At 24.8% G+C, this 23,610-nt stretch overlaps 1 protein-coding gene across 1 annotated transcript; it reads left to right on the forward strand.

Annotated features, from left to right (window-relative positions):
* Nucleotides 1-3,581: 3,581 nt before the first annotated feature.
* Nucleotides 3,582-22,512, forward strand: LOC122859759 (glutamate receptor ionotropic, kainate 2-like). The gene is made up of 10 exons (XM_044163441.1): nt 3,582-3,684; nt 3,840-3,943; nt 4,057-4,239; nt 4,504-4,730; nt 4,828-4,937; nt 5,030-5,223; nt 6,155-6,309; nt 6,758-6,903; nt 20,396-20,631; nt 22,504-22,512. Exons 1-10 carry the CDS (start codon nt 3,582-3,584, stop codon nt 22,510-22,512), a joined length of 1,467 nt encoding a protein of 488 aa, XP_044019376.1.
* The last annotated feature ends 1,098 nt before the right edge of the window (nt 22,513-23,610 follow it).

Genomic DNA, 23,610 nt, shown 5'->3' on the forward strand with positions numbered 1-23,610 from the left:
TAATGTTCTTCAAGTATATAAGGTATTTAAAAATTCCCATTTTCACTATAAACAATTTTCAGAATCGACTTGTGAAAAATAAAAAATATTCAGCTTGAATATAGTAAGTATACAATCTATAAATGCGTATAAAATTGAATGCATTATTCAAACAAATTTTAATTTTTTTAATTTGAAAGTATTAAAACATATCATTGTACTTTAAAGTTTTTTTAAATAATTAATTTCAGATGAAGAACATATCAATATTGGTAATAATGATAGTTTTTGGTTCGAGTACACTTTTTTGTGTAAATTCATTACCAAAAAATTATAATGAAACTTCAAATGAACGTGTCAAAAGAATGGGTTGTCTCGGTATCCAAGGATGTGAGGAAGGAAAATGTTGGACACGATGTGGAGGTCTTTTAAAAATGTGGTGCTGGGCTAGAACCTGGGGCAAAAACAATAGTGGAATCCCATTTCCATGTGTAACGGTTCAATCCTGCAGTCCATGTTTCAAATGTGCCAGTTCATGTTTTTGGTTTTAATGGTTCAATGGCAACAACTTATTATATACTTAATATTTTGTTTTTCGGCACAATAAAACCTAATCCCCATTTATTTTAATGTTTTTATTTATATATTTCAAACTTGTTTTGTTATCCTGTATACTGTTTGTATGTTGAAGATAAATACTGCAAAAAAAAATAATGTAAACTGTAAAAATAAATTTATTGTACAGTTTCACGTAATTTGTATAACTATAAGCTGATTAAAAGAATTTAAAAATTAAAAATTTATTTTTTATATTCATTTTTTTTTCTGATTTGTTTTAATAAATAACTATTGTATTTTTCTTTGTAATATCACATATTTTTGATTTTCAACATAATTAAAAAACCGTTAAATTTTTTTTTGCAATCGAAATTGTAAATATTTTTTTTGAAAACATTTAGAAAATTCGCTTTTTTTTTTTTTTTTTATTTTATTTTAATTTAATTTAATTTTTGAAGTTTCATTATAAATTTTAAAAATTTAAAATATAATACAATGATTCAATAATTTTAAATAAAAAAAAACCAAAAATTATATTAATATATTATTTTAATTTTATATACGTTTTATATTCTGACTTTATTTATGTTGGATATTATTTTATTTTTTATGAGTTGATCGTGAAAATTGATTATATAGTGAAAATGAAAATTATTCAATCAATAATTATATACTCCAAGAATATTGGCAATTGTAAATAATTAAATTTCAAAATTACGAATAAAAATAGAGTGCATTTTAATTATGATAAAAAAAAAAAAATAAAAATAATTATTGTAAATAGGCTCATTAAATTTTTCTATCGCATCGACACCAATACAATAAAACATAACAATATTTTATTTTTATTTTTTCTATAAATAATATATATAATTTATCCTTGCACCTTCTGATGTACATTTTTTAATTTACCTATTTATCATGCGAATTAGTATTATTTATTTTAAAGCTAAATCAAGCTATCTTCTTTTTTTTTTATATATTTTTCACAAATTCTATTTCACTTGGATTGATAACATCATCAAATACACGAGTTGTCTCTAATTGTTTGTTATTATTATTATTATGAATAGTATGAATATTTGATATTTACATCCATCTTTACTTATGTCAGATCAAATAATGCTAAACGAAAATTTTCTTCAAGTGCAACATCATTACGAAACCATTTTTCAGCACTTGCTGTGTCATTATCATCCATCGCTAACATATAAAGATTAAAATGAAGCCATTCATTACTTGAATCTCAAAAGAAAAATAAAAGAAAATATACATATTTAATAATTATATGCATAACAATGCAACAGCATAACATTGTAGTTTCCGTTACATAATAATTGAAGTGCACTTGACAATTATTGACCACAAATCACAATAAAATATTATTTTTAAAAATGACAAATTAATCATATTGTATCATGACACATATATTTATTTTTGTCGATTTGGGTTATGAGGATGAAATGTTTTCATTTGATAATAGTTCAAGTGTCATCCCACTGTTAGTGGAAAATAAATAGATAATGAGCCACGTGATCGTGTCACGACAATTTTTATTAAAATAAATATATAAATTGAAATGAAATAATTTTAAAAACAAACATATAATCGAATAATGATTATTTCAAAAGAACAAATAATTTATAAACTATCTATTGTATTTTTTCCTTTAATTTTCCAGATGAAAAGTAAAAAATTCTTACTGATATTATCGTAAAGTTATTACAAGTATTTAAAATAAATTAGAATATACAAGATCATCAATGACGTCATATTTTGTGTACCTAGGTTTTATTTAATAATGTTTTATTTTATTGATAAAACGTATAAGGCTTTTAATTTATTTATATTTTACAATTTGTCGTATTTCAGACTTCATCATTCTCCAAATTTATATGTTGCTTTTCTAACGTAATAAAATTATTCAAATCAAGATAAAAAAATATTTTAAAGAAAAAGAAATACTTGCTGACCTATCCAACATTGTAAAAATAAACTTTGAAAATTGATTATGTAAATAAAAAAAATTTTCTAATAAAAATTTTATTTATTATTTAAAAAAATTGTATATAGTTGTCCAGTAATTTATAATAATAATGTGTCTTGACTGAATCAACTTGAGAATAACTCGATCTATCAAGTATGAATTTGTCTCCATCAATAGTGCTAAAATTTGACTGCATTTTGTTGTAACGATTTTATTCCATGCCTTGTCATGTTAAAAAAAAAAACAACAACAACAATCATTGTGCACACAGATGTCATGTAATTTTTTCAATTGCAAAAAAATAGCCAAATAAAAAGTAGAACAAGAGTTGTTTTGAAAAAAAAAAGAAATTAATACCAAGATCAAAGGTCAATTTAATCATGAAAAAAAATTATAATAAAAATTTATTATTTTGCATTCATGCAATTGATAAAATAAACTAATCAATTCGAAATTAAATTTAAAAATGAAAAAATATTTCTAAATAAATAAATTGAAAAAAAATTTGATTAAATTTTTTTTTTTTTATATATACTATTATTTCTTTTTAATGCATAATAAATTTTTTTAATTTCAATGATCTTTTTAACACGCAAAATGATAAAAAAAAATTAAAAATGAAATAATAATTTATACAGGGTAGAGCGAGGTGTAGAGTCGATAGTTGTACATTGCACCCCGGTACTCAACACAACGAGGATCATCCTCATAATCTCGCGTGAAGCTTAACGGTCTAGATGAGTATTTCTATCGTGAAATATAAAAAAGTTAAGTTCTAGGATAATAAACATACATAATCACAGAACAGCTAAGTGACTTAGTTGTATGAAACATTGAAACATTGAAAAAAAAATACAATATAAGTGTCAAAGTTTATATAGTATCGGGTCACCGGCTGCTCTTAAATTAGATTCATTTATTGTTGTGATAAATAAAATTTATTTTTATAATAATAATTTAAAATTTGGAAATAATATTATTGATATTATTATTATTTTGTTTTGGTGAATTGTGTATTTTTTTTTTTTTTTTAATGTCGTGTCAATAAAATTAAATGATGACGGGATTTGATTTAATGCTTATGGGCATTTGTATTATTTCTAATACGACGAATTGTGATCGAAATCGTTCGCTTCTCATTGATGAAAAACGATATGATTGTAATTATTGCAAAAAAATATTTTTCATTAATTAAAAATTAAATTATAGTGATTTATTGTGTTGTTTTTAACTTTTTTGTTTTTAATTATTGTGAAAATTTTTTTTTTTTTTTTTTGAATTTATTTATAATAATATTAATTATTTTATTTTATAGGGGAAAATGATATGAAAGTAGTTGATTTATCAACTCCTACACAAAAACTTAAATCCAAAGATGAAAATTTGCTACCGAAAGTTATGAAAATTACAACACTTGATGTAAGATTTGTTAAATAATTTTGAATTTTTTTGATAATTTTTTCAAGCTTTTAAGTAAGATTGATTGTTGTTTATTTTAATTATATTAAAATTTATTGTTTTTTACAATATAGATGCCACCGTATTCATCGATTTATGAATTAAATGGAAAAACAATGGGCAATGTAACGTCTTACGCATTTTATATATTTGATTTGATAAGTAAAAAATTAAATATTGAATATGAAATTGTAATGCCAGATGAAAAAATATTTGGAGACCACAAAAAGGGTGTCATTGGTTTGTTGCATGAAAAGGTAAATATTAATTTATAAAAATGATATTAAAAAATATTTATTTGTACAATTTCAAAAATGGCATGAAAAAAATAATCTGAAAAAATATTTTTTTTCTCAATACTAAAATACTTGAATATATTTTTAAATTTCAATTCAACCAATTAAAATACAAAAAAAAAAAATCTAAATAATATTCAAATAAAATTTTGAGAAATATTTTCATCAAGAAAAGTAATTTAGGAATTTTTTTTTTATATATTTAATTGTTATTATTAAATTTAGAAAGTCGACATGGCAGTTGCATTTTTACCAATAAATCCTGGTATGCATCCTTATGTATCGTACAGTCCAATGTTAACACAAATTGAATTGAAAGCCATGATGAAAAGACCAGATAAATCAGCACTTGGAATTAATTTCCTTGCACCATTTACAAAACAAGTTTGGATATTAATTGTCATTGCTGTTATAATTAGTGGTCCAATTTTTTTTGGCATAATATATTTGAGGTAATTTTTATCATTAATGATGCCACATATGTATTTAAAAGTTGTTAAATATATTAATAAATAATTAATAAAATAATAATATTTTAAAATATCTTAGATCGTACTTATGGAAACATTCAAAAACTGATAATTATACATTTTTACAATGTGTATGGTTTACTTATGGTGCTACATTAAAACAAGGCTCAACAAGAACTCCAAAAACAGGTCATTTAAAAATTATAAATAAAATATTTTCAAATTAAATTATGGAAATGTGTACATTGACAATGAAATGTTGTATAAATTTTATTTTGTAGATCCAATCCGTGTGTTATTTGCCAGTTGGTGGATATTCATAGGACTATTAGCATCATTTTATACTGCAAATTTAAGTGCGATTATATACTTACCAAAATTTACATTGCCATATCATTCAATTACTGATATCGTGAAAGACAATCGCATGTGGTCATCAACAAGTGGACATTATATTGATTATGCGTTGAAGCAGGTAAATAATGAATAATTTTCAACGACTGTTGAAATCAAATTGAAGAAAAAAATCTGGTAACGTTTGTTGGGACGTGCGGCCCGCGTTAATCGTTTAAAATTAAAAATTTTCAATACTCCGGCTAGAGCCATGTTTATTTTAAATTTAATTGCTGAAATATGATGACTGAATTATCATGACTTTATTCAATATAATTCAATTTCATTGTCTGCTAATAGCGGGAAATGTCTAAGAAAGTCTTTATCTCAAGTTATATTTTCAGCACCATTTTTAGCGTTTTTTTCGAACCGTCATATATAGAGATATTATTGACATTTAGACTTCTTATTAGGCTCCTCCAAAATCATTGGTGCTTTATGCAAGAACTTTGTTCTATGATGCAAATTTTCTGAACAAAAAATTTTTTGTATTTTTTTTTTAATTTCAATTTTTTTTTCCTTTGTGCTTTGAAAACTACGGGTTCACAACACGAGCTATTACGAAATCCATTTTTTCATTTTTTTGGATCATGATATTTCGAGTTATCATTAACATAGAGACTACGTACTAAACGAAAAATTCATGGTTTTTATGGACTTTTTAAAGGTGCTTCTTTTGAGCTTTATACGAACCCTTCAAGTTCAGTAGTTCAAAAATTATAAACTTTTCTTTTTTTCGGTTGACAAGTTCAATACTACGACTGAGCCTATGGCTCCTAGCCTCCGTAAAAAACCTTTTTAAATACATTATTATATATAATTTATTATATTCTGATGAATAACAATTAATGATTTACTTTTTTTTCTAGTCGGAAATTGAAGAGTTGAAAATTTTAAACACATCATTCAATAATAATTATGGTCATTTCATTGATAAACCATCAGATGAAAAAATTTTAAAAATAATGTATGATGAAGAAAAAATATATCTCGGTGATGGTAATCATTTTCAGCGAATGATTAAAGAGGATTATCTTAAAAATTCTAGAGCAAAGATGCCTCAAAATGAACGATGCAAATTTGTCATTATGCCTGAAATTATTTATAAACAGCCAGTTGCATTTGCATATCCAAAAGATTCTCTATATCAAGAAAAATTTGATAAAAAGTAAGTAAAAAAGGAACAAGTTACAAAAATGAATTATAGATTTATTAGAATGATTTAAATAAATAAAATAAATGAACATTTGATAAAGTACATTTCAAAGGTGAAAATATTGATAAAAATTAAATTTGTAATAATAATAACAGCAAGTCATTACAATACGATGATGAATTAATTAATTTTTTAATAAATTAATTTTCAATTAATCAAAAAAATATGAACAATAGTAAATTTGCAAAAAAAAAAAATTAATTAATTTTTAAATGGAAATAATGGCTCTTGTCATAATTATTTTACGACAAATTTCAAATAGTCGAAATCATCATCATTATGTTTATGCTTGTATATTATTTTTATAATTATTTATTTCAATTTCAAATATCTTATGGCTTTTTATACCGAAACTTGCTACATGATGTTTATTTTTTTTTTTTTTTATAAATTTTTTCAGATTACGAAATCTTGTGGAATTTGGTATAATTAAACATGTTGAACGAAGAAAATTACCATTAGTACCTTACTGTCCATTACAATTAGATGAAGATAAAAGAACATTTAATATGAATGATTTATCATTACCATTCAAAATATTAGCCGGTGGTTTAACATTAGCAACAATAACATTTATATTTGAAATAATTGGATTCCGTCTTTTAAAAATTTATAAAAATCGTCATAATAGAAAACGAGTATTGCCAAAAAATCCTACACAAATTCTACCACTTGTATGTCGAGTTAATAATTATTTTGATGATCAACCAAGTACTAGTAATCCATCACCAACTCGTCAAAGTGTCGGTATGAACAAAAAAATAATATATAACGGACGTGAATATTTAGAAATTGACACACCACGTCGAACAGGTAAACGATTAATACCAACAAGATCTCTTTCTGCATTACTTTTCCAATACAACGAATAATTTTGACGTTGTAAAATTTAAATCAATATATTGTGGTTTTTCATGTAAATTTAATAATTAAAAAAATTTTTAGTAACGAATTCGTTCTATTGAAAATTGAAAATTTTCAAAACTCCGGCGAAAGCCCGTGTGGTTTATCTCGATTATTCCAAATTCATTACACACTCAGAGAAGGATAAGTTAACAGTTAACATACCAATATGTTTACATTAAACATACAAAAGTTTAATGTTAAGATATATATATTAACAATAAACATAGATATCTTAACTGTTAACATACGTATGTTTATAGTTAACATACGTATCTTTACGCAACCAAATATTTTGATACGCCAGTCTACTTCTTGTCATCTTTTTTGACATTATATTGTGATACGATTCTAATTGTAATATAATATAATATGTACTCGTGTGGTCATAAATTTATTTAAATTTAGTTTTTTTGTAAATTCATTCTTAATTTTACATTCAATTTTTATATTTACATACGTAAATGTCTTCAACTATCAGCCTAACCTTCAAATTGTGTCAATTACAGATATCTTAATAGTTAACATACGCATATTAACTATTAAGATACGTATGTTTAATGTTAATATATATATCTTTGATGTGAACTTATCAGCCACCACCCATTTTAACATGGCATATGTTAACATTAAACAGGATAAGTTAACTGTTAACATATCCTTCTCTGTGTGCAGTTTAATTTTTTTTACAATTTTAAATTATATGATTGAATTTTTTTTTTTTTTTTTTTATTTACCCTGACGTGCGCTGTCAAATTATGTACACAAATCAAAATACAGATAAAACAAATTTGAGGTTATACTTCATGTTGGTATTGATATCAATGATTCTATTAGATTTGTTCAAGAAATAAATCAATACAAATATCAAAAAAAATAAATCGTTCGATTTACTTTTTTTTTAACTGAACAAATTTTTTTTTTTAAATCATTTTGTTTAATACTTTTATTTATAAAAATTTTTCCGTGGCAATTTTTTTTTTTTTTTTTAATAACGTGATAATTTAAATAACTATTTTATCGATCAAGCAAATTATAACTACAGCAAAGAAATTTTTACGCATGCGCTCATCCCTTTTTTGTCAAAAAACAGTGTTAAAATTTAAATTGTTAGTTGTTTATACCTTCAATAACTTTTGAACAAATAAACATAAAAAAAATTTGTAAAGCCCAAAAAATTCCTGATTAAATTTCTGAGAGCCACACTCTCTTCTAAAAAATCGTTAAAAGCAATCCTTCATGTCTATTTTTTTATTAGAACATACCAGACACTACTTATTATTATAAACAATTGTTGATAACTAATTAACGCGAGCTCGGAGCGTATTTTATCAAGACAGTGTGGCTCTCGGTATTCGAAAGCCCAACAATTTGAGACCAAATGGAGTACATAAGTTAATTTGAGAAGAAGTTATGCGAGGTATAAAAAAACGCAAATTTTGTTTTTTTGTTAATTAACAAATTTCTAACAATAGCAAAAAAAAAACTACCTCTTAATTATATAGATAGAAAAAATCGCATCCACGATTAGTTTTTAGTTTTCTTAATATTTTGATTTTAAAATTTTTGCAAAACATTTTGTTGATAACTAATTTATTTAACAATGGAAATATTTTTTTTTCTATTCTTGGTTGTAGTATTTCTTCTAGGCTTCAATTTGGTTCTAATACGAACATCCTATCTATATTATTTCAGAAGATATGACCATTTTTCTAAATTCATATAGTGAAAACAATACTAGTAGGCTTCCGCCTACGTAACAAGTCAGTTTTTTAAATACTTATTTGTTCATAATAATACAGTTTGTCTCGTAAGTCGCGCATCAATCCATAATTGGATTAAATTGTTATAGACGGTAGGCCAAGGCCAAAAAACTTGCACAGAACCGCATCGGCTTAATACCTAATATATGTTAGCCCTATACACCTATAACACGTTGCACATACTCCCTACCGTTTTAATGGTCACCTGTCCACAAGTAAGCCAGGTAAAAATCACGAATGAAAACAACGTTAAATATAGTAGGCGAACTATATTATTTTTTTTTAATGTATTTTAAATATGAGGAAAAAATCCCTACCATTTTAAAAATTTTTAAAGTGGTTAAAAAAATTATTAAAAATTATATTAAATTGTTGAGTAATAGGGGGAAGTTAAGCGGTATGGGTGGGGATTACAGAGGAGCGCGATAATAATAAAGTAGTGGGGAGCTCATCGTTTTTCAATAATTTTTTTAACCACTTTAAAAATTTTTAAAATGGTAGGGATTTTTTCCTCATATTTAAAATACATTAAAAAAAAATAATATAGTTTGCCTACTATTTTTGACGTTGTTTTCATTCGTATTTCTAGCTTAATGAACAGTATTCCTTAAGCTGAAAATATGGTAGGGAGTATGTGCAACGTGTTATAGGTGTATAGGGCTAACATATATTAGGTATTAAGCCGATGCGGTTCTGTGCAAGTTTTTTGGCCTTGGCCCACGGACTATTATTGTTTTTTTAATTAATTCAAAATTCGAACGCATGATGAAACTAAACCATAAATTAGCTGGATGAATGCGCAGCTGCAAACTCACACACACAGCACTCACACTAATCATAACAAAATAATCATTTCTAATTTAAAATCACATTTATATTTTTGATCACATTATGTGATTTATTTATGATCAGATTGATAGAATAATCACATAATGTGATCAAAAAAAATATAAAAGTGTTTTGAAATTAAAATGTGATCAATAAATAAATCACATAATTTGATCAAAAATATAAATGTGATTTCAAATTAAAAATGATTATTTTGTCATGATTAGTGTAAGTGCTGTGTGCGTAAGTTTGCAGCTGCGCATTCATCCAGCGAATTTATGGTTTAGCTTCATCTTGCGTTCGAATTTTGAATTAATTAAAAAAACAAAAACAATTTAATCCATGGCGCGTATACACACACGTGGATTCAGACACCATAATGATAATAATTATCGACGCTCGATTCTGATTGGTCAACTTAAAACTTTAATAACTCAGGCAACTCAGGCACAAAGCGTCGTAAACCCAAAATTTATAGAGTGGGTTTCAGTGCTTATAGTCACTCTAAAAATTTAAAGACATTTACTATTGAAAATTTCACGTACAATCTGTAGTATACCTACCATGCGCGACTTACGAGACAGGCTGTATAATAAATGCGTGTTTAAACATAATCGACTCGGACAAAATAAAAAAAATTATACGTGGTTATTAAGTGATTTGAGTGAAGTAATTAAAGATGTCATGATTGTATGCACTCGTATTATAAATATTATAATATTTTTAGTATAGGGGAAAGCGGGGCAAAATGGAACACCCAAAAAAATATTTTGACTCATATTTTTTTTCATTTTTTCGTCACTCTTCGATTAAAAAAGCCGGAAGAAAATAGATGCAATAAAAAAAAAATTTTTTTGAAAATTTTTTGAACAACAAAGAAAATTATTTTTTATATGTTTTTTTTTGTTCGTCGAGAAAAATGGTGATAAATAAATTTAAAAGCAATTGTTCGTAATTATACATGAAGAGAAATAAAAAAAAATTAATTTTTGTGATTAATATCACATTTTATTAAACAACAATAAATAAATTTATAATAATAATTTTCTTTTTTAATTTTTAAAAATTATTTATGTTTTTTTTATTAATAAGTGAGAAAAACTAATCGGAAAATACTATTGTCATACATCGATTTGAATTTTTTCCTTAAGTGTTCCATTTTGCCGCGCTTTCCCCTATGTATGTTTGTGTAATATAGATTTATTAGAAAAAGTTTGAAACGTCTTTGTTTTTTCATGCGTTGAAATTATTTGTACAATTGAAATAGTTGTTGTTTTTTTTTTTTTTGTTTGACATTTCTTTTATTCACAATATAACATAAAAAAATAACGAATCAACGACAGTGTGTGTTAATGCTTCTTAAATCCTAATGAACATGCACAATTGTTAAAAAAAATTGTACATTATACACGAGGGGAAGTCACGCTAAAATTTAGTGTACACCAGATTACAGATTATCGGTAATCATGTAATCTTTCTATAATGATTACACAAGATTACTTTTTTTGTAATTACAAAGTATCTCAGTAATCTTTTATGATTACACTTAAAATTCAAAGATTTCAAATAGATTACACGAGATTATTAAAGGTTACGCAAGATTACTTACGACAACACAATATTGATATACATTGATACAATATTCCTAATGATTACACAAGATTATTTTTTTTTTTTTGGTAATCATAAAGATTTTTTGTAATCTTTTATACTATTTTATTTTACACTTAAAATTCAAAGAAGGAAAAAAAAATAATGAAAAACGAATAAAGAAAAAAAAAAAAGTATACTATACATGTGTATGTATACACGCGCATGCGCGATCTGAAAACAGAGATGGGAAGATTACTGAGATTTTCTGTTATCATATCAAAATTACAAGAAATTTTCGCAGATTACAGATATACGACGAAGATTACTGGTGATTACATGTAATCATGCATGAAATTTTTAAAGATTATTGATGATTATAAAAGATTACAAAAGTACTTCAGATTACATCGATTACACGATTTTTCCGTAATCATTTCTGTAAGATTATACAAGAGATTATTGAAGATTCTTCTCCCGATGTACACCATATTACACAAGTGACTTCCCCCTCGATTATACATAACTAGTACGTGAAGTAGGTGATTCTTGCACGATTTTGAAGGTATCAATATACGAGTCACCAGGAGTTGAGAACGAGCCGAAGACGACCTGGTGACGAATATGACACTTTCAAAGTCGTGGAGGATCACCTTCTTCACGTACGAGTTATATACAATATTTTTGGACACGGGGTTTGTAATATGGACGCCATTTTGCGCCAATATAGTGCATAATGGCGTCTTTTACAAACAGAGTGTCAAAAAAAAAATTTTTTCTCTTTATATTTTAATAAAGATTTTACCATAAGAATCTTTATAATATATTGATTGATAAAAAATAGATTATAATTAAACTGTATAAATTTTTTTTCTCAACAAGAAAATATTTATATTAAAAAAAGCATTTAAGAAAAGAAATAAATAAATACATGTATAATTATTTCTATCTATGAAAAATTTTTTTTACTTTTCTATACCTGATTCACTTTTTTTCTTCTTTTTTTTTTTTTGAATATCTTCAAGATCTTCCATTATTCCTCAATAAAAAAAAAAAATTATAATTATAATTAATATTCAAAACTATATATAGGTATAATAAATAATTTTTTGTTGATACAACTTCTTCATTTAATTGTTGTGCATATGTACTTTCCATATTATCATCTTCATTATCAATAAAATCATCAAGTTCAGAATCAAATTCTTTATCACTATCATCATAAATTCTTCCTCTGTCAATTGGTCTACGATTTTTTAGGGATTTATTATTTCTAACATCAGATGCAGAAAACTGTCTTGTAACACGTGAAGAAGCTAATAATTTTGTTGAAGATTAATACTCAAGATTAATTTTTTTATTTCTTTTTTCTTACTTTTATATTTTATGTCTAATTTTAATTTATAGTATCAGAATTTTTTATAGTTTTACGTATTAAACAATCAAAGTACCTTCATTTAAAAAAAAAAAAAAAAAAGCAAATAATCTTTTTCATATTGGAGATTTATCATTTGATGCATCATTTTAAATTTTAATGTTATTTTGTGTTGACTGGAACAACTATTAAATGCAAAAACTATAATATCATTTTTGAAAAACAATTATTATAGACGGTGAGTATAGGTTGCAAAAAACCTGAACAGAACCATATATATTATAAAAATACGTTCAATGGTAAGCCAGGTAAAAATTTGATAATTTGAACAGCTCTTCCGCACATAATTTTTTATCAAGTACTTTTAATTTGATTGTATTAACTTAATTTAAAAATGGCTGCCTTATCAATTACCATCCGGCCGAGATATTAATTTTTGAAAATTGAAAAAAACATGAATTTTAAAACACGTTATAAATGGCAGCCGAGCTAGGTTATTTTTTTTCAATGTATTTTAAATATAAAAAAAACTTGGCTGCCAAAAAAACCAGCACAATTATTTTATTAAAAAATAGACCTAATTATTTGTCCCAAAGACAACAAAAAAGCATATATGTATTCGAGAGATTCACAGAATAGACCTAAATGATAATTATTGCTTTCTGATATCTAAAAGATATCGCATATATGTATATTAATAATAGAAATAATAACAGATAATATTTAAAAAAAAAAAAAAAAATTTACAAAAAAATATATCTCATTTTATTTGTGCCGATGCAATAGAAAAATTTAATCAGCTTATTTACAATAATTATTTTCATCAATTATTTTTCAATTCATTATGTACTCGAAGAACATTATTAGCAATTATGAATAATTGAATTTTAAAAATTTCCAATTGTTTTCATTAATTTTTCCTTATCATAATTAGAAAGCATTCTATTCATAATTGCTAATGTTTTTCGAGTATATATATAAGGTATTGAAAAATTCCCATTTTCACTATAAACAATTTTCAGAATCGACTTGTGAAGAATAAAAGAATATTCAACTTGAATAAAGTAAGTATACAATCTATAAATGCGTATAAAATTGAATGCATTATTCAAACAAATTTTAATTTTTTTAATTTGACAGTATTAAAACATCTCATTGTACTTTAAAGTTTTTTTAAATAATTAATTTCAGATGAAGAACATATCAATATTGGTAATAATGATAGTTTTTGGTTCGAGTATACTTTTTTGTGTAAATTCATTACCAAAAAATTATAATGAAACTTCACATAAACGTGTCAAAAGATGTTCCGGTATCTATGGATGTAAGGAAGGAAAATGTTGGGCACGATGTGCAGGTTTTTTAAAAATGTGGTGCTGGACTAGAGCCTGGGGCAAAAACAATAGTGGAATCCCATTACCATGTGTAACGGATGTAACCTGCAGTTCATGTTTCAAATGTGCCAGTTCATGTTTTTGGTTTTAATGGTTCAATGGCAATAACTTATTATATACTTAATATTTTGTTTTTCGGCCCCATTTATTTTAATGTTTTTATTTATATTTCAAACTTGTTTTGTTATCCTGTATACTGTTTGTATGTTTGAGATAAAAAATCAAAAAATCATGCTCATTGAAATATATGCATAATTAAAAAAATATTGTTATTAAATTTGATTGTCTGATAAATTTGGATTCTATGTATTTTTGTTTAATTAATATTTAAATTGTTTATTAATGATGTTATTTTAAAATAAAAAAAAATAATGTAAACTGTAAAAATAAATTTATTGTTCCAACATAATTGTACAGTTTCACGTAATTTGTATAACTATAAGCTGATTAAAAGAATTTAAAAATTAAAAATTTATTTTTTATATTCATTTTTTTTTCTGATTTGTTTTAATAAATAACTATTGTATTTTTCTTTGTAATATCACATATTTTTAATTTTCAACATAATTAAAAAACCGTTAAATTTTTTTTAAAAACATTTAGATAATTCGCTTTTTTTTTTTTTTATTTTAATTTAATTTAATTTTTGAAGTTTCATTATAAATTTTAAAAATTTAAAATATAATAAAATGATTCAATAATTTTAAATAAAAAAAAAACAAAAATTATATTAATATATCGTCGCATTAAAGGATGAAGGGCGTAAGTGCCATTTTTGAAAATTTTTTTTTTATTAAAGGAAAAAGGGCGTAAGTGCAAATTTATTAATTTTTGGGTTTTTCATCTAATTTTAAGGCTTTAAAAAAAAAAAAGGAAAAAGGGCATAACAACCTTTTATAAAGGATAAAGGGCGTATGTCCAGGGACTTACGCCTTTTTTCCGTTATCAAAATAATTTTTGATAAAAGATGAAGGGCGTATTTTCAATTTTATTTTCAATTTATTCAAAGGCAGTGTACTTAGACTGATCATTTATTTATTGATAATTATGAATAAATAATCAATAATTTATAAAAACACTACCTTTGAATAAATTGAAAATAAAAACAAAACATAAATTTACAATTAATGTCGCTAAAAAGCCTCAATTTTTAAATACCTGTCTATTTATCATACCTTTAATAATCAAAAGACGTGAAATATCCAAAAAAATGTCAAAATTTTGAAGTATAAAGTTGAATATTTTGCTGGATAAAAAAAAACTAAAAAAAAAATTAGGCGCTGCAGTTTTTATTATTATATTATTATTATACCATGTATCGAAAAAGCGCCTAATTTTTTTTTTAGTTTTTTTTTATCCAGCAAATTATTCAACTTTATACTTCAAAATTTTGACATTTTTTTGGATATTTCACGTCTTTTGATTAAAGGTATGATAAAACAGGTATTTAAAATTGAGGCTTTTTAGCGACATTAATTGTAAATTTATGTTTTGTTTTTATTTCACTTATTTTGTTTAAATTAATAATAAATTATATTTGTAATTCGTCTACTTTAAATTGACCGTGAATACCATAATAAATAATAATCGAATACTAATTTTCTGGAATATAAAAATTTAAACGTGTATGTATACTATATATGTACGCTTTAAATATAAAAGGAAAAAGAAACAAATTCTGCTATACCATCAATGATAAATAACTAATACATGCGGCTGCATACACACACATATATGCATGTAAAAAAAAATTCAGGAGTAGGGATAGGCGCGGGGTATGCGCAACGTATCCGAAGAAATTAGACATTTCAGCTTGAAAATTTATTTTTTAGTAAGATTTAATACCTGGCTTTTACTGACTCTTATATCTTTTTTATTATTTGTTGGAAAAAATCGAGAGTAGGCTCATTGGAAAGAGAGGCATCGATATATATAATGAAACTGTTTTTATTTTTTTTTTTTAACAAATAATTAGAACGACATTTGATAAATTAAAAACGACGACGTCACGGACCACTGACTTAAAATACTTATACCCGGTAAATAGTCTCGCTTTTTAAAAATTGAGGCGAGACTCTACCGAGTCTCTTGATAAAGAGTCTCGCTTTTTAAAAATTGATGCGAGACTCTACCGAGTCTCTTGATAAAATTGGAAATACGCCCTTCATCTTTTATCAAAAATTATTTTGATAACGGAAAAAAGGCGTAAATCCTTGGTCATACGCCCTTCATCTTCTATCAAAAATGATTTTGATAATGGAAAAAAGGCGTAAGTCCCTGGACATACGCCTTTCATCCTTTATAAAAGGTTGTTACGCCGTTTTTCCTTTTTTTTTTTTAAAGCCTTAAAATTAGATGAAAAACCCAAAAATTAATAAATTTGCACTTACGCCCTTCTTCCTTTAAAATTGACGTTTTTGGCACTTACGCCCTTTATCCTTTAATGCGACGATATTATTTTAATTTTATATGCGTTTTATATTCTGACTTTATTTATATTGGATATTATTTTATATTTTATGAGTTGATCGTGAATTCGTGAAAATTGATTATATAGTGAAAATGAAAATTATTCAATCAATAATTATATACTCCAAGAATATTGGCAATTGTAAATAATTAAATTTCAAAATTACGAATAAAAATAGAGTGCATTTTGATTATGATAAAAAAAAAAAATAAAAATAATTATTGTAAATAGGCTCATTAAATTTTTCTATCGATACTTTTAATTTTATTGTATTAACTTAATTTAAAAATGGCTGCCTTATCAATTACCATCCGGCTGAGATATTAATTTTTGAAAATTGAAAAAAACATGAATTTTAAAACCCGTTATAAATGGCAGCCGACCTAGGTTATTTTTTTTCAATGTATTTTAAATATAAAAAAAACTTGGCTGCCAAAAAAACCAGCACAATTATTTTATTGAAAAATAGACCTAATTATTTGTCCCAAAGACAACAAAAAAGCATATATGTATTCGAGAGATTCACAGAATAGACCTAGATGATAATTATTGCTTTCTAATATCTAAAAGATATCGCATATATGTATATTAATAATAGAAATAATAACAGATAATATTTAAGAAAAAAAAAAAATTTTACAAAAAAATATTTTATTTGTGCTGATGCAATAGAAAAATTTAATCAGCTTATTTACAATAATTATTTTCATCAATTATTTTTCAATTCATTATGTACTCGAAGAACATTATGGGGATATTACGATATCCGAGACACCCCTTTTTTTTGTTGGTTTCTTATAGGAAATTTTCTCAGGATTACGGGAAAAATACGGAAAAAATTCCTACGAATGCGCAAAGTGGTTAAAAATTGAGTTTAATATTAAAAATACGGCTATTTATCGATTATGTAAATATACTGTGTAAAATAATAATTATTTCTAGAATCTAGTAACGGCATTTGATAAAACTCGTCGAGTTGAAGAAAAAAGTCCGAATAAAAATTTCGATATCTCGAAAAGTTTTCAAGCCCCGATCATTTAAAAATTTCGATATATCGATTTTCTTGATTTTTTTAAATTTTAATAATGGAATTCGATAGAACTCGTCGAGGAGAAAAAAAAGCCTATATAAAAACTTCGATATCTCGAATAGTTTTCGAGCCAGCGATATTTTTAAATAAAAAAATTTTAAAGATAAAAAAAACTTTTAATTACTGATTGTCACCTATTGTTAAGCACGAATATGTGTTTTTTTTTAAAAAATAATGAAAATTTGAAGACACGCTATATTTTTTACTTAGCTAAATATTTTACTTAGCTATATTTTTTATTTAGTCACAATTATAGCCAAACACACAATATCTACATAATTTTACGTAGCTATATTTTTACTTGTAAATGTTTACGTAGCTAAAATATTTTACTTAGCTAAATATTTTACTTAGCTATATCTTTTCCTCAGCCACATCTTTTCCTTAGCTACATCTTTTCCTTAGCTACATCTTTTCCTTAGCTACATCTTTTCCTTAGCTACATTTTTTCCTTAGCTACATCTTTTCCTTAGCTACATCTTTTCCTTAGCTATATTCTTTACTCAGTCACAATTATAGCCAAACACACAATATCTACATAATTTTACTTAGCTATATTTTTTACTCAGCTATATTTTTTATTTAGCTATATTTTTTACTTAGCTATATTTTTTACTTAGCTACACCTTTTCCTTAGCTAAATATTTTACTTAGCTATATTTTTTACTTAGCTACACCTTTCCTTAGTCTTAATTATAGATTAACAAACAATACCTACATATTTTTACAAGCCAAAACATTTTACTTAGTCAATAATCCAAAAACTATTCGAGATATCGAAATTTTCATATGGGCTTTTTTTTTCCTCGACGAGTTCTATCGAATTCCATTATTGAAATTTTAAAAAAATTAAAAAAACCCGATATATCGAATTTTTTAAATTATCGCGGCTCGAAATCTTTTCGAGATATCGAAATTTGTATTTAGACTTTTTTCTTCAACTTGACGAGTTCTATCAAACGCCGTTACTAGATTCTAGAAATAATTATTATTTTAATAACTATACGATATATAACCGATAAATAGCCGTTTTTTGATATTTCAACTCGATTTTTAACCACTTTGCGCATTCGTAGGAATTTTTTCCGTATTTTTCCCGTAATCCTGAGAAAATTTCCTATAAGAAACCAACAAAAAAAAGGGGTGTCTCGGATATCGTAATCTTGCCATTGGTAATAATAATCATTTTTGGTTCAAGTTTACTTTTTTGTGTAAATTCATTACCAAAAAATTACAATGAAACTTCAAATAGACTTGTTAAAAGATATTTAAGCGTGGCACAGGCTTGGGGCCAGATCCCTAGCCGCAGAAAATGTCCCGTTGAATTTGGATGTGACTTGGACGAAGGAAAATGTTGGACAGAATGTGCAGATGCTCTTCACATGTGGTGCTATTCTAGAAAAGACAAAGGACCAAACGCAACTGCATGTGTCGATGATCTTGATTGTCGTGCATGTTGGAAATGTGCAGGTATATGTTTTTGGTTTTAATGAATAATTATCAATATTCAAATAAATATCAATGGTAATATGCGATATCGAAAAATATATGATTGGAAAAGGCAAAAGTCTCTTTATTATTATATTATACTTTAAAAGTTGTATATCATATAAATAATCTGCGGAAAAAGGGTAGTAAATAAGAATAATACAATCAGTTAAAATTATAATTCATTTATCAGGATATTTATAAAATTTATTGTTTAATTAATGAGTAAATTGTTTATTGATGATGTTTTAATTGATACTGTGGCAAGTAATCTTCCAAAAATATTATATTGAAATTTAAAAAAATAATGCAAACTGTAAAAATAAATTTATTATCCAACATAATTGTTTTTGAATATATTCAATTAATAGTACTTGTGTATATGTCTGTAATAGTTTCATGCAATTTATGTATTATATTTTATAATAAAGTAGGAATTTTCATTAAAATAATATAAAATATTCCAACAATATATTGAATATATTAATGTTCAAACTCTCAAAGTTATGCGTCGCATAGTAAAATGTACAAGTTGTTACCGAGTCAGTAACATACCTACAGAAATCTAGTCACAGATTCGAGGACTCACAGTAAGGTGTGCCCTAGTGCAAGTATACTAAATTCGAGGAATCAATTTGATTCAATCAAACTAAAAAAAAAACAGGATTTCACAGCGATATCTAAACCATCTGAATGAAGTTTGAGAATATAATTTTTTCGATAATTAGAAGAATGAAAATTTTAATTAAATAAAAAAATGAGTGTCGAAGTGTCAAGTCACACCTGCCGCCAACGTGACAACGTATTATTCAGTAATCTGTATTGTTATGTCTTTGTTGATATCATTCACCTGCATCTTCAACAAAATTCAAACATTTTATTAGGACTGATTTTGTAGTCTGTAGTTACAGTTAACTAGTATTCAAAAAAAAAAATTTAACTACTAGTTAAAGGCCGGTTTTTTCGTCCAATATTACAGTTAACTAAGGTTTAAACTCTACTTAACTAACTAATGGATTTAGTTACCGACTGCGTTTTTATATGGCTTTAGTATCGAAAATATCAATCGATAAGTGTATGAAAGAAATGAATTTCATTTTGTATAATATGTATATTGCATTGTGGCTGAGTTACCAGTATTATTATCAATAAAAGATACAGTAGAGACGCTATTACATGTTACTGAAGTATGTACACATTTAATAAATAATGGTAAATGTCAAGAAGAATCATCAATTGGTAAAATACGTAGACAAACATTAATAATGCTTTGTCAAATGAATCCAATTCAATCATTATCAATAAGTATTAAATGTGTTGAATTATGTAGAATGCCAACATCAGCAATGACACTATATGTCTTAAACGTATTGGTAATGATAATAATAATAAAATTGATAATGATATTGTTGCATTTGTATCGAGTTTATTACTCGATAGTGATCAACAAGTTGGACAATAGATTGCATTGTTTAATAGAAATGGACAAAAAAAAAAAAGGTGAATCATATATTATCAAATTAAATGTTTAGGATCTTATGAAATATTGTTCGATTATTAAGTTTTTTTCTTTTAATTTTTTTAAAAATATTTGAATCCTTTATATTAAAAGAACAAACATCATCGGTCTTCCGGAAATTTGATTGGTCATTGTTTTTCTCTCACTTACTCTATCGGATCTTAATGCAATTAGGCTTAAAATTTTGTGCGAATTATGTGTTTTTTATGTGTGAAGAAATAAATTTGAAAGAAAATTTTTTTTTATATTTTTTTTTTAAATTGACATATTAAGGTAGCACAACTTTTTCAATAAACATTCAATCTTGATGTTATTAGACTAAAAATTACGTGTGAATTATGTGTGATTTATGTGTAAATAAATAAATTAAAAATATTTTTCGTCAATTTATTCATTCTTTTTTTTTTTTTTAAATTAATGAACAATGAACATTATAAAAAATTAAAAATCATCGGTTTTGTTGAAATAGGGTAACATACTAAGGACATCCGAGTTTTCTCTGGCGAATCATCAGATATTATTTGATTATATACTATTATACCTGCAGTCATTATACTTGATTATGAACTTGAATCGTCAAAAATTACATCGTGGCATAAGAACAAAAATTAACTTGAAATTAATGACAATTATCAAAATGATAATAATAACAAAAAAAAACCATCGACAGATGATTAATATTCTTCAATATTTTAATAACGTTAGCTTATTTACAATAATTATTTTTATCAATAGTCTAAAATATTTTTTTTTTCTTTTTCATTTTTGTTTGATAAAAATAATAAGTCAAATAAACTATATTAAATGATGATGATGATGATGTTTTAATCACTTATAGGAACATGACAAAATTGCAATACCGCAATCAATAATAGTTTAAGGTTTTTTTTTTTTTTTGATTACCAAAAATTGGCAGTATACAAAAAATTGTATTTGCAATCAGTTTCAACTGATTTCATATAAAATGGCCTATATATATATTTATAATAAAAATAATAACAGGTAAAATTTTTAAAATTTCTTTTGTTATATTTGTGTCGATGCAATGGAAAATTTTATCAGCTTATTTACAATAATTATTTTCATTATTTTTTTTTATCATAATTAAAATGCACTTTATTTTTATTCGTAATTTTTAAAATATATAATTATTTATAATTGCTAATGTTCTTCGAGTATATAATGAGGTGAAAAACACTCATTTTCACTACATAATCAATTTTCAGAATCAACTTGTGAAAAATAAAAAAAATATCAAACTTAATTAAAGTAAGTATAATATAATATTTTACTTTTTTTTAAACTATTCAATCATTTTATTATATTCTCAATTTTTTTTGAATAATTAATTTCAGATGAATAACATAATAATATTGGTGTTGATAGTTTTGAGTATACTGATTTGTGTAAATTCAGTATATGACGATGCTATCAGAAGTTTGAGCAACCATTGTGCCGAAGATTATGGATGTGATTTAGAAGAAGGGAAATGCTGGACAGAATGTGCAGGTAAATTCCGCTGGTGGTGCTGGTCTAGTGAGGCCAATACCTCAACGGCAACTGAATGTACATCCTTTTTTCGTTGTAGTCCATGTTGGAAATGTGCAGGTATATGTTTTATGTTTTAATGATTAATTATCCATGTTCAAATAAATATCTAAAAGTAAAAATATTCAAGTAAAAAGTAAAAAGCTAATATTAAATAAATTCACAGTATATAATATAGGAAAGATAAATGTATCCTTGTAATTATTATACTTTTAGTGTTATATTATAAGTATTCTGTTGACAAATGGTAGTAAATAAAAATAATACCATCAGATAAAATTACAAATTACAATTTGATTATCAGAATTATATTCTTAAAATTTATTGTTTATTGATGATGCTCCAATTGATACTGTGACAAATAATGTTACAAAAATTTTATCTTAAAATTTAAATAAATATTGTAAACTGTAAAAATAAATTTACTATTCAAATATAATTGTTTTTATACAATACCTTATACAACTATACCTTCTCAACTAATTATATCATTATCTGTTTTTTTTTTTTTTATTTTATTCATAATAACATATTTATTTAATTTTTTATCACTAACAATAATCATAAGTGTATATAATATTAACACAAACAGGTAGTTTTTTTTTCTCAAGGTTTAAAATATATTTGGAAGCAAGGAAAGTCACGAAAATCTTTAAGGGGAAGCTATACTTTTTCTTTTTTTTCTTTTTCAACAACAATTTATCATTTAAATAATTAACATTTACAGAATAATTATTAATTGTTATTTATTATCTACACTGTATAGATAATATATTATTTGTTAACTATTATTTTTATGTTGCGGAATTTACCAACAATCCCTGGGTTCATTGGTTCACGTGATGTCCACATACTTATAGCTTGAATTTTTTAGTCTCCATTGTTAGTTTGTAATTTTTAACAGAGCCACATCGTTTGATATTTTTTTTTTTTTTAACCTATATATAATAAAGTATAAATAAGTTTTAAAATGTCTATAGTTATAATAACACCGTATACGAATATCAAAGACCACCAATTTTATCAGTATTAATTTTTATTAACGATATTGTGTTAATAATATATAATGAGAATCATTTTGTCAAATGTATTTTTTGTTGGATATATCAATCATACTTGGCTTTGTTGATGATGTGATTACAAGCTGTATAGAATTATGTTAATACAAACAATAGGAAAAAAAAATAAAGATTAAAGGGTGATAAACAAGCAGGTAATTTATACATTTGTAGAAATATTTATTATCTAGTATTTTTATCGATGTGGGAGTCAAATTGTTTGTTTT

This window comes from Aphidius gifuensis, linkage group LG6 (genome assembly GCF_014905175.1).
Source record: "Aphidius gifuensis isolate YNYX2018 linkage group LG6, ASM1490517v1, whole genome shotgun sequence".
Taxonomy (NCBI): domain Eukaryota; kingdom Metazoa; phylum Arthropoda; class Insecta; order Hymenoptera; family Braconidae; genus Aphidius; species Aphidius gifuensis.

Coding starts and splice junctions, on each gene's coding strand:
- LOC122859759 (XM_044163441.1), top strand. CDS start 3,582: ATGACGGGATTTGATTTAATGCTTATGGGCATTTGTATTATTTCTAAT. Junction 3,944..4,056: donor TGAAAATTACAACACTTGAT/GTAAGATTTGTT, acceptor TTTACAATATAG/ATGCCACCGTATTCATCGAT. Junction 4,731..4,827: donor TTTGGCATAATATATTTGAG/GTAATTTTTATC, acceptor AAAATATCTTAG/ATCGTACTTATGGAAACATT.